General features: G+C 37.7%; 1 protein-coding gene across 3 annotated transcripts in view; it reads right to left on the minus strand.

The window, feature by feature from the left end:
* Positions 1-238: 238 nt before the first annotated feature.
* The window catches only part of LOC137380020 (serine/threonine-protein phosphatase 4 regulatory subunit 2-like), a 66,679-nt gene continuing 54,069 nt past the window's right edge, over positions 239-12,848 (minus strand). For all 3 annotated transcript variants that reach the window (XM_068051501.1, XM_068051499.1, XM_068051500.1), the window contains 6 exons: positions 8,631-8,724; positions 6,592-6,629; positions 6,413-6,493; positions 4,606-4,746; positions 3,561-3,814; positions 239-1,721 (listed from right to left, as the gene is read on the minus strand). In XM_068051501.1, the coding sequence (XP_067907602.1) occupies positions 1,429-1,721; positions 3,561-3,814; positions 4,606-4,746; positions 6,413-6,493; positions 6,592-6,629; positions 8,631-8,724 (901 nt within the window). In that variant the 3' untranslated portion in view covers positions 239-1,428. The remainder of the gene's footprint in view (positions 1,722-3,560; positions 3,815-4,605; positions 4,747-6,412; positions 6,494-6,591; positions 6,630-8,630; positions 8,725-12,848) is intronic.

Genomic DNA, 12,848 nt, shown 5'->3' on the forward strand with positions numbered 1-12,848 from the left:
AAAATTTTACATACTGGTTAGGAAGAAGACTCTTAATTTTCTCAAAGTGAATTTAAGATCCCACAAAACTATATATATATTTTTTAGAATATTCACTAACAAGTGCAAAATACTACATTCACAGGAAAGTCAAAACTGTCAATCTTACAGATTGTCAGTTACGTGCAGTCATTATGGCCTCTGGCAACCCAGTGCAAATTTTATCAACGGGAACTGGAGTGTATCTCCAGACGCTGTGTCCAGATATAACATTTATTGCTTTATATGAATACTGTATTGAAAGCCAAAGCATTCAGTTTACACACAAATTATACAATTATATAACGTTTCACAAAGGCAGTGAACAATTACAATCTACAAAATCTACTTACAGAAATTTAAAAATTCTAAATATCAAAAATTACAGTTGCCAGAAACAAGTACAAACTTGACAGCCAGTAATTGTGACTGAACAGTTAAAGGGTTTTGAATTTACAAGCTGGATATCAGAAATCAGAAGTACAGATTATGATTTGTGCTTTGAGTTCTCATCTCCAAAAATGTACAACCACTGGCTGTCAAAATGTAGTAGCATGTTCAAAAATATTTCATTCACTTCAAAATTTTGTACAAATCATGGTGGTTCAATGCACCCCCTAAAATTGCATTACCAGTACACAAGACCTGGCACAAGACTAAATTAACAGGTCAACTGCAATAGCTCTTCAACGCAGTCAGTGTGTGTGCAACAATGCTGTCTGCACGCTACAAACAAAAAATGCAACTGAAAGGAACTTCCTCAAATATTCGCAATTTTCTAACCAGAGCATAAATTGAGTGATTACCTCCCACCTTTTTCTGCTTGAACAGTGAATCAAAAAAAGCATTTATTCTGCAACCAAAACAAACTGATATTGAAAGTCCTACACTTTGCTGTTTCACATTGTGAACCACACACTCCCTTTTGATTAATGAATTCCATCAATACAGGATCAGAAGTACATGAAAGCGATGTATTGTTTTGGGTTTATCCTGGAATGTCGTAACCTGTTGTTTCAGCAGTGTTTAATGTATTAAATGTTGAAAGAGTGACCATAAGAAATTAAATTTTGAAGAGGTTTAAAAACTAGACAAAAAACTATGGTAAATGGCCTAGTCCAATGAATTGGAAAACAACTTGACAATTATAGTTTTACTTTCCAGTTTAAAAACTCTCTAAATAAAAATATCTATACACAAAACCACTGATTTGACCAAACAAAAAAAAGGGAGCAGTAGATGAGACCTGAAGGAGCTGGTTTCACAGTTCTCATCTTGTACAGCTCTTCCAGGTATTTCTTGGAGAAGGTTTGTGACCCTTCTCCTGGAAAACAAAGGTCCACTTTATTACATAAAATTTTATACAGTGTAAAATCAACACCTCATGGAAAATACTGCAGAGTATCTCATTTAGTCCTGTTCCATTGGTTCTTCTGTGGCATCTGCACTGTTCTCCATTGGGCTCTCAGAAGGCATTTCTGGAGTTTCAGGAGGTGTATCTGGTTTTTCTCTATCACTGCAGTCCACACTGTTACTAACAGCATCAGTGCTTTCACTGATTTCACTTGTCTTAGAAGTTAGTGTCTTGGTTGGCTCAGATTGGTCCATTTGGTTTTCATCCGAAGATTTGACATTTTCAGATGACACTTCAATTTTCTCCTGAACAGATTCAAACACGGCTTTCACTGATATGCTGGAGGGCTCTGTAAATACACAAAATGCCATTAGACGTTACTTGTTCTCCAGCACTGCGCAGCTGCCAATTTTCAGTCAGAGAAATAAATTGAAACCATTGCAATCAAAGGGACATAACCATTGAAAAGCAAATTGGTGTGCAAGAGATTTCATATATGACCGTTTAATTCCAGAATTTCTAATAGATTAGCACACATGTTTGCGACATGAAAGTGTGCACAGGAAAGGAGAAACAGCACAAATTAATTCAGAAGATTTATACTTGACATAAAAATAGATTGGCCTGCTTTTACATGTCAGTTTAGTTGTGGACAGCTGACAAATAAGCAAAGTTATTGGTAGCTCAAAAGGGCATGTTAAAATGTTAAACTTCCAAGATGTTCATGAACTTAGGCCCAGAAATCCTAACAATTTGATAATGCAATATTAAATGAGAATAGGTACACTTGTTTCCAGATGCCTGCTACTACACTAAATCACTTCCCTTTAGGCTTCCAATTTATTCACAAAGAAAAGTCAATCCTTGCTTTATTCTTAAAATGGTAGGCAACAGCCAGTAGAAGCATGCAAGGACTTCATTGATCTACTTGTTCCATTATTAAAATACATAAATTGAGATTTTACACAATGGTCAAGCCTGGAATCTAGTCAATTCCTTGCATCGCTCGGTGGGTTAAGCATTAAAAGTCTTTGAAAAGCCAATGAAGTTTGACGTGTTAATATATACTAACTAGAATTTTAAGCAGAAAGAAATTGTATTTAGTGGATCTTAAGGTTAGTGAATCCAAACACTACAACAGCAAGTTACACCTCAACATTTAATTGCAGTTAAAAAAAAGGAATGCAACACCTGAGGGGGGCACAGGCATGATGGCCAAATGGCCTCTTTCTGCACTAAGAATCTATGATATGATGAAGCCCTGCCAGAAATTGCAAACAGCAAATCAAATGAGTATTTAAATCACTGTGGAAACCAGCATTACTAAACAAAACAAAAAATTCAAAAGGTTTCAAAACTCAGTTTATTTCATGTAATAAACAAAAGCAGATAACATTGCTAGAATATCACTGCTGATGACACAAGACCATTCACAATCTATGAACTATAAAATGCAGCCATTAAGTAAATCATATCAAGATTGTGTATTGTGCATTCATGAGCTAGAAAGTTGGAGATGATACTGGAAGACAAAGGAACCCAGAGAGCTGGATTCAATTCTGTCTTCATGACCTTTACACTACAAGTACTGCTCTTCGACCAACATTTGCCAAGTGCACTGAATGGCCACACATCACTGATGCCTAAAGGGAAAAGGAATTCCTCAATTTTTTTTTTTAAACTCTCGCAGGAAATTACACGGCTGCTAAGGAGAGAAGAATTGTTCAGCCGTGATAGTCCGAGCATCATGGTGTTGGACAGGTTAAAGGGGGCAGCTGGTCTTTTAATGCCGGTTTTGTACTTTCATATTGGGTGCAAGCAAATATGTAGAAAACTTTGCTTGCTAACCGGTTACATTTTTAAATGGTAGAAGAAAATGGGGAACATTTCATTTGACAAAAATTCCTTAAATACAAATATTAATATTTTTGACTTAGCTACACATTAGAATCAGTACAACTACAGCCTGATGTAAGCCCAAGTGATACAAGATTACTTACTGAACTTTGGCCTGTATTTAAGGCATAATCGCAGTTTTATATTTTTCACTAGGCTTGAGTGTACTTAAAAAATGATATGCCAACAAAGCTGCACTGTCAGTAGAATGAAGCAGCAAATTTGCTTATTAAAAAAGGTGATGCTAGCTGGCTATTGTACTACTGTATATATTCAGGAAGGTATACAGTACCTTGTTTATCTGCAATCGCTGGATCAGTCCATTCACTCTCGTCTTTGGCTTCTTCCTGCTTTTCTATGTTCTCAGTTTCTTCAGGCATTTCTGAAGAACTCTCAGAATGTACAGGCTCTTCCTCCTCCTCCTCATTTTCTTTGTCAAATTTCAGTCGTTTTACCTCTGGTGCCTCAGCTTCCATTGTGTCCTCTAAATGTTTATTTTTTGAACAGTTACTCTGAACGTCTTCGCCATGTGATGGAGCTGAATCACTGTTTAAAAACAATAAAATGTGCAGCCACTGTAACAATTCCTATACAAGTCAAAAGAGAACTTAAACGTGTCAATGGGCATAAGAACACAATCAACTTGAATAGTTGAGACCCTCCCCTTCATTCTCCCCAAACCCATAGGCTTAACTCTTATAGCAGACTTGTTACCTTTGGCCTAGTGTGCATATTAGAAGCAAATGTGCCTACAATTCATTGCTGTTCAATGCCATTACTAGTTCACACATTTAGGTTCTGAAGTAGCTGCTCAGTTGAATATTTACCATACTTCAGTGCCAGAGAAAATGAAACATAACTGATCCAAAACTAATTAGTTTAGATTACAACGAAGAAAAATCAAAAGTTGACAAAGTTGCTTTCTGCAACTAGATATTATTTCATTAAATATAGGACTGCCAGAGCATAATAAAGAACACACCAACTTTCAGCAAGTTGGTAGAGTGTGGATAATTCTAAAGCCCTCAGGAGGTAAAAAAAAAATCATAAAGTACAACATATAATTCTCAACAAGTGAATGGCTTCAAATGTTGCATAAAACTTTTATCCACACAACAAACACTATTGTAAAAAGAAAGGAAAACAGATGAAAGCTGTGGCACTTTTAGCATTCAATTATTGTTTTCAGCAGAAATTAATAATTTACATTAGTCCCCAATACTGGAAAGAACTTCAGTAGATTAACACTTTCATACATCCTACCAAAGTGAATGTTCCATCTTTTCAGCATTCTGAATAAAGATTACCAACTGTGTTCATGGATTTGGAAAATATACCTGGGTGATTGGTCTTCCGTTTGTTGCACATTTACTTCTCTATCAGAGCTGTCCGGCAAACCGTTTGTTGTTAAAGGGCTTGATAATGAAACCTTTGATCGACTCAGAGGCCTTGGAGTACCAGGACCATTTATATTTGATCTGAAAGCAAATCAAGTACTCCAAATTTAGATTCTGCTGAAATACATCAAGTAAACATACAAACAACTCATATGATCCAGTTAGACAAACAATTGTACACCAGGAACTAATGATTGAAATGTTAGTGCACATTCTGAATTTTCAAGCCAACTTTCAGCATTTCACCAAGTTAATTTGCCTCCAAAACTAAATAGTGCTCCACATTCAATAACATGTTTTTAAAAAACTTGAATCCAGTTACTTCGGCTTAATTATTTTGAAAAAAAATCCACCCAGGCATTTGTTGAGCACCATCCCAAACTGAAGTGAATTCAGTTCTCCAATCCATGTTACCACTAGAGGGCCTCATGGATTCTTTTTTCCCTCAATGGGAAAAACACCTGGAATTTCATGCAGCACAGTCTTATTCACAGTGAGGGATTTAATATAACAAAGTCCAGAAGCTCAAATAAAATGAAAATCTATTTAAGTTTTAATATATGCATCTTATTTTCCGGCTCAGAGGAACGATGCAAAGTTCACGAAGGTTTAAACTATGGCATGCCACAACCCTCTGCACAATGTTGAAGTTATCGCTGGCATCATGAGATGATCAGATTTTGTGTTACAAATGACAGTAACTGACAGTTAAGACCACCATTTGCATTGCACTCTCCCATATCTGTTTTATACTTGTATTTCACTCTTCTTTGGCCTCCTTATCTCGAGAGACAATGGGTAAGCGCCTGGAGGTGGTCAGTGGTGTGTGGAGCAGCGCCTGGAGTGGCTATAAAGGCCAATTCTAGAGTGACAGGCTCTTCCACAGGCGCTGCAGAAAAATTTGTTTGTCGGGGCTGTTACACAGTTGGCTCTTCCCTTGCGCCTCTGTCTTTTTTCCTGCCAACTGCTAAGTCTCTTCGACTCGCCACACTTTAGCCCCGCCTTTATGGCTGCCCGCCAGCTCTGGCGAACGCTGGCAACTGATTCCCACGACTTGTGATCAATGTCACAGGACTTCATGTCGCGTTTGCAGACGTCTTTAAAGCGGATTTCACTACTTTCACTGAAAGTTACATAACGTTTCATCCTCAACTGCTGTTTTTAAATATGGTCACATTTCCTTTCCTAGGTTTCTATTTTCCTCTTGCTAACAAGCACAGAGAAAGTGCATAGGAAGGGCCACAGGTATGAATGGTCTGTGACAATTTCCTGCTCAGTAACAACCTAATGTTTTAGAGTCCTCAAGAGGCAAACTGTAATTGGGCAACCAGGAAGGCACTTTTCACAAACTCCCACAGTTGTTTAACAACTCAAATTTCAGCTTTTCCTGTTTAATTAACAGCATGATATAAAATGTGACAGCTATTTCTAAAACGTTCTCAGTTTGAATATTCAACTAATAGAAATAGAAAGTATGTGAATAGGTTCAATTTATAGGGTGAATAGTAGACAAAGACTTGCATTAATTTGGAGCTATAGCCCACAACTACTTATTAACTGCCACATTTGGGACAAAGTCAACATTTCTCACCCTGGTGGCCTTGTAAGCATGCCTTCAAGAAAAAGGATCAAGCATCACTGGTTGTTTTCAGCCTGGACCAGCTACTTTCTCAACTAAGGGAATTAAAAAAGGCAATTTTTGCAAACAATTGACAATACCAAAAGGAAAACTAACACTGTGGCTCACCTGTCTGTATAACCAGTATGGCTTCCTGATAGCATGATGCCATTCACTCGATTCAAAGTATTCGAGCCAAAGTTGTACTTCCTAAAGAAATAATCAGAATTTTTAAACGCTTGAAGTATTAAACAATTCTTGAAATAAAAAGCTTACACCATAAAGTATTTTAATTTTTTTTTACTTACTCTGTAGAGGGATGCACACAGCTGACAACCATAACATTCTGTAAATTTACAAAGAGAGTACATGAGTCCAAGTACAAGAAATTTCTGCACCTAAAATCTTACTATATAAACCCTCATAGTTCATTAATTGTAAAACATTTCAGTTAGAGTCTTTGAGATAGCGAACTCCTGACTTTCCCAAATATTCTAGTTGGTATCAAGAGGTCTGATGAAAAATCTCTTCCCAATAATAAGATAACTTGCTTTGTTCAGATACGCCTCATGCCTAGTTCAAAAACAGCAAGGAGGTGGCAATGAGTCACAATCTGTTGGTTAAACAGGAGTATCTTAGAAAACAACAGGGAAGGAAATTTTCAAAATCGTCATTTGACAATAGTATACATACAGTTAGCAACCTGACAACTCCAGTTGAATTTGAGATCACCAACCTGCTGGATAGGGGAGCAGTGATATAGATTATTAGAATGCATTTGATAAGGTTCTGCATAAAAGATGATAAATGAAATTGCAGGGCATGGGAGGTCACCTTGTATTATGGGCCAATAATTATTTGGGAGGTACAGACACAATGTATGGATAAAGGAAAATGTAGAGATAAAAAGGTGTTCCACAAGAATCTGTACTGGGGCCTCAGTTTTTCACCATTTTTTATATGTATTTTTTAATATATTATAGGTATGACTTAGGTGAAGGAATATATAGTTACACATGCAAGTTTCCAAATATGAGACCAAGTTAGGAGGCACAGTAAATTGCATGGATGAAGTAGGAAGTGTTCACGTGCCATAAATCAATTAAATGATTGGGACAGATGGAGTTCAGCTGGGAAGTGTGAGGTCATCTATATTGGACATGAGAAAGACAAATCAAAAAGAGAGCAGGAATTAAGAAGCAAAAGGATTTGAGCATTCATGTACACAACTCTCAAAGTTAGTGCACATAAACAAATTCAAAAAAGGTGAGGAAATGATGCTTCAATTGCACATGATCTTAGTTAGGCCCATCTGGCATGCAGCACTCAGTTTCAGGCACCACACCTCTGGACTTGAAGTGGGTACATCGCAGGTTCACCAGAATTGTACCGGAGTTTAAAGAGTTAGAATTATGAGGGCAGGTTTCAAACTTGGCTTATATTCCCTCGAGTTGAGGGTGGTCTCATCAAGGTGTTTAAAAAGATAGAGATTCCATAGTTTAGATAGAGAGAAATAATTTTCTTTGGTGGGAGAATCCAGGCAAAGAGTCATAATCTTACAATTAGAGCTAGACCATTCAGGAGTGAGATCAGTAAACAGCTCTTCGTGCATAGGGTAATGGAAATCTGGAACTCCCCTCTCAAGGGGGGAGATAGATTTTTCTTTGCTAAAGTTAAGAGTAAGCAAATGGAGTTGAGGCGGAGATCAGCCACAACCCAATAAATGGCACAGCAGATTTGAGGGGCTGAATGGCCTACTCCTAGTCCTATGTTGCTAGAATTTCAAAACCATTTCCAACATAAAACAACTTCATGCGAGTTTTTTTTAAAAAGCTACAATAATAATTTGTTTTTATTTTTTTTCTAGTTGTGGGTAGTTTTCTTTGTGGGTGAAAGGCCATAATTCTTCTAAAGGAAATCAGTGGAGCATTTGTTTAAAATCTTATTTCAGATTAAGTGATAAATCCCCGATTTACACTCAGCAGAGCTGGAATCCAGGTGTCAGCATTTGGTTTTACTGCAAATATTAAAAGACTAATATAAAAGACAGTTTCTGAGCAATGAAATCAAGCTAATTTATTCAACAGGAAATGCTAATTAAAATAAAGACACAAACCTCTGAATAAACATACTGTTTTCTAAAGGTAGTTGGAGAAAGAAAAATATGGAAGAAACAGAACTCTTATTTCAAGCCTCATGGATGTTATTTCACTTATTACCACCCTCAATCCTTTGACAACTTGAAAAGGCTGCAACTGATAAATCCCAGGTTTAATGCTAGAAAGGGTAGATAGTCGACAAAGTGGTTAGCAATAAGGCGAATACCAGTTTCTAGATTATTGGTTACCTTTTCAACTCCCCTGAGAAATTTGTCTGTCCCAGTGTAATTCTTCTTGGGATCTGTAAGCAGCTCGCATAAACGCTGGATAGTGAAGGGAATACTGCAGACACAAACAAGTATGTTATGCATTAACTAGAACATGCAACAAAGAGAGCTGGGGTAGGGGATAAAATTGTGTTTGGGAGCTATGAAAGAGGTTTACAAAAGAGTAACATTTTAAGCTTGTGTGGAAATATCTTTTAACATTTACTCATTTAAAAAGTTCCAACATCTGAGTTCTAGATTAGAAGTGTGAACTTGAATTCCCATATTCCCAATCCTAAACCTGCCTCCCCTCTCAAACTAATCTACTGATCTAGATGACTTGTCCTAGTTGCTATGCAAGCTAAGTAAAATCCCCAACCGACCTAGTGGAGAACAGAAAAGTCAATACAGCTGTACAGTAAAGTGACAATCTGATAATTCCACCAATCTCCTTTCCATTTCTGTGAACTGTTGCTCGATGTCTTGAATTACTCCATCACACATTAACTGTTAATGTCAACTTCTCAGTGGCAGCACAATCACTTCAGAGTTGGAAGGTCATGCATTTAAGCAACATTTCAGGACCTCAGCGTTTAAGGCACACTGCCACTTCAGTGCAGTACTCAAGAGCACTGTTTTTTAAAATGAAACTTCAAATCAAGCTACTTGGGTGGACAAAATTGTGTCATGGGGTCTTTTATATGCTCTCCCAATATTCTGGCCAACGTCTCCCAACCAGCATCACAACAAACAAATTAGCTGGTCATTCAACTCATTACTGTTTGTGGGACCTTCCTATGCACAATTTGACTGTCACCTTCACCTTACAACAGTGATAACGTTTTAAAAGTAATTCAATGGCTGTGTAGGGCCCAGGGCATCTTCATGACATGAAAAGCACGACATAATTGCAAGCCTTTTTTTTTTACTTTTATTGTGCAGTCTACAGTATTGTGAATTTTCTTGACAAAGTTTTGAGACCAATCCCATAGGTACTATAATAACTTGCATACAGATTGCCACTCAATCCCAATTTGGCACATTACATTCTTTGTTTGGCCTCCTTGTCTCTAGAGACAATGGGTAAGCGCCTGGAGGTGGTCAGTGGTTTGTGGAGCAGCACCTGGAGTGGCTATAAAAGGTCAATTCTAGAGTGACAGACTCTTCCACAGGCGCTGCAGATAAAGTAGGTTGTCGGGGCTGTTACACAGTTGGCTCTCCCCTTGCGCTTCTGTCTTTTTTCCTGCCAACTGCTAAGTCTCTTCGACTCGCCACTCTTTCGCCCCGCCTTTATGGCTGTCCGCCAGCTCTGACGATCACTGGCAACTGACTCCCATGACTTGTGGTCAATGTGACAGGACTTCATGTCGTGTTTACAGACGTCTTAAAGCGGGGACATGGACGGCTGGTGGGTCTGATGCCGGTGACGAGCTCGCTGTACAATGCGTCCCTGTGGATCCTGCCATCTTTCATGCAGTTCACATGGCCAAGCCATCTCAAGCACCGCTGGCTCAGTACGGTGTATGCTGGGGATGTTGGCCGCCTCGAGGACTCCTGCGTTGGAGATACGGTCCTGCCACCTGATGCCAAGGATTCTTCGTAGGCATCGAAGATGGAACGAGTCGAGACATCGCTCTTGACTAACATACGTTGTCCAGGCCTTGCTGTCGTAGAGCAAGGTACTGAGGACACAGGCTCAGTACCTTGCTCTACGACAGCAAGGCCTGGACAACGTATGTCAGCTAAGAGCAACGTCTCAACTCATTTCATCTTCGCTGCCTCCGAATTTGGCACAACTCCTCAGAAAAATACACAAACAAAAACTTGCAGTTTTGAAGCGTTTACTTTCAACTTGCTACAAAAAAGTTGCACTACTCTAGTGTGAGCGTTTCCAATTAGAATCCATCCACCATGCAAAAAAAATAAAAAATACACCTCAAGCAAGGTGGCAGGGACACGTGAAATTTCAGTATTTTCATGTATTGGAATTTGTATGGACCAGGAACAAAATTTCACTGAACTTGAAATCAGCAACTGAGAAAGATGCCTATATAATTCAAATTTATTTCAAGCAGCAGAAACAAAATCACAAACAGAAAGGCAGATGTGTTTCAATAGACTGCAATCTTTACACCAAATTAGAAAGACATGCTTGCATTAATATAGCACCTTTCATGACCTCAGGACATCCCAAATCACTTTACAACCAATGAAACGTAGTCACTCTTGTAATGCAGTGCAAACAGCATTAGATTTGTGCACTGCAAGCTTCAAACACAATAACCAGCTAATTATTTTTTTTTTTAAATGTGTTAGTTCAGGGATAAATATTGGCCAGGACACTGATGAGAACTCCTCTGCTCTTGTTCAAAATAGTGCCGTTGGCGTTTTAATGTCTACCTGAGGGGGGCTGACAGAGCTTCCATTTAATACCTCATACGAAACATGGCACCTCCAACATTGCAGCACTCCCTCAGTACTGCACTGAAGAATCAGGCCTAGATTTTTTGTGCTCGAATCTCTGCACTGGGACATCAACCCACAACCTCTGACTCAGAAGCCACAGTGCTACCAACTGTGCCATAGCTTCTAAATTAGAGTAATGCTTATAAAAATAATCCACTTTGAAAAGTAGCCAAAGCAATTCACATTTTAGGAAGTGTCCAATGAGTACGAAAGTTATAAAATATTGCTTTGACAGCAAAAGTATATTGAGTGGAACCATTTCTGGAATGCATTTGTACATTTAAATATAGTCTATGCTAGAAATGTTATTACAATATTCAATTATTCTGGCATAGAAGAGTAAAGCACTTTGGAACACTGATTCTATTAAAGAACCAGGCTATATAACAAAGTTTTGTTTTTGTTGTATGGAACATATCTGTGGAGCCCAAGGTATTCCAATTGGCTCAAATTCATTTAAAAAAAAAGTAAAACAAATCAACAAACACTCAAACTTTCAAAATTTCAGGTATTTGGCATCTATGGCCATTTGCCATTTTTTCCTAGTCATCTTTACTTCTCCCTCCCCCAAAGGCATAACATGCGTGCAAAATGGCTGCTGTGTTTCCTACATTACAACACTTCAAATGTACTTCATTGACTGTAGAGTGCTTAGAGATGTCCGGTGGTCGTGACAAATGCTATAAAAATGCACGTCTTTCTTTTAACATAGCTCATGGGTAATATGGATCAAGTCATTTTGTACACAGTCCCAACATGCTCACTTGCAAAAGAAATTCAGCGTGATGATAGGAACTTTTGTTGAAATCTAACCAAAAGTCAAAAAGAGGAAGTTAACAAATAAAGAGGATCAAATTTTCTTTTACAGGGTATATCTCATAACTCTTCCTCTTATTCGGTAGTGCTAACAAAAATAGTACAAAATTATTAAGAACTTTTGAGACTCCCTTGAAAGCACTTTCGAACAGAACAATGCTCCTAATGTATTCTTCTGGAGAGACAATCATGCCAAACAAAAGTAAATTGGTCAGCTGGTTACAGAATAAAACTAATATTCAGCCTAAACACCTCTCCAGCTTACATCTTACAACTAAGTAAATTCCATTACTCCACACAAGAAAAAAATTCAGAGGCAACATGATCAAAAATTTCAACAGTTCAGAGAAGACAAGTTGCAGTTCTGTTCACTTCTTCAAAACTGCTTCCTTTCTCAAATCTCCTACAAGTATTTCATTTCAGCTCATGCTGTTTTACACATTCACTGAAAAAGGTATGCAATTTGTTTCTAAGAGTGTTAGTAGCCACGAGAAGTACTTAGCCTTTCTGCCGGAGAAAGTAATGCACATTTCCAATATAGAAACAGAATTGACATTTTCTTCAGAAATACTCCAATTAAACAAATTTAACCCACTTTCCAAATGAAAATAAATTTACTGAAGCCATCTGAATTTTTCACCAGCTTTCAGTTAATGAACAATTTAAACTTAATTTTCAATAGGAGTGCAAATTTTGGATGCACAAATTTAACATGACTGGTTAAGTAATTAAACATGACGACTTAAAGATTAAATTATGTTCAATCTAATGCACATCTCAAAACTGAAGAGGCAACTATCACTGAATGACAGCAAATTACAGTTGCAAAGATGAACATTTTCCCACCCTATAATTTTGAACTGGCAAGATTCTGTCTCCAAAAGGAAAGCTATTTATAATAATTAAATCATATTGGCA

The sequence above is a fragment of the Heterodontus francisci genome, chromosome 19, assembly GCF_036365525.1.
Source record: "Heterodontus francisci isolate sHetFra1 chromosome 19, sHetFra1.hap1, whole genome shotgun sequence".
In the NCBI taxonomy this organism is placed as follows: domain Eukaryota; kingdom Metazoa; phylum Chordata; class Chondrichthyes; order Heterodontiformes; family Heterodontidae; genus Heterodontus; species Heterodontus francisci.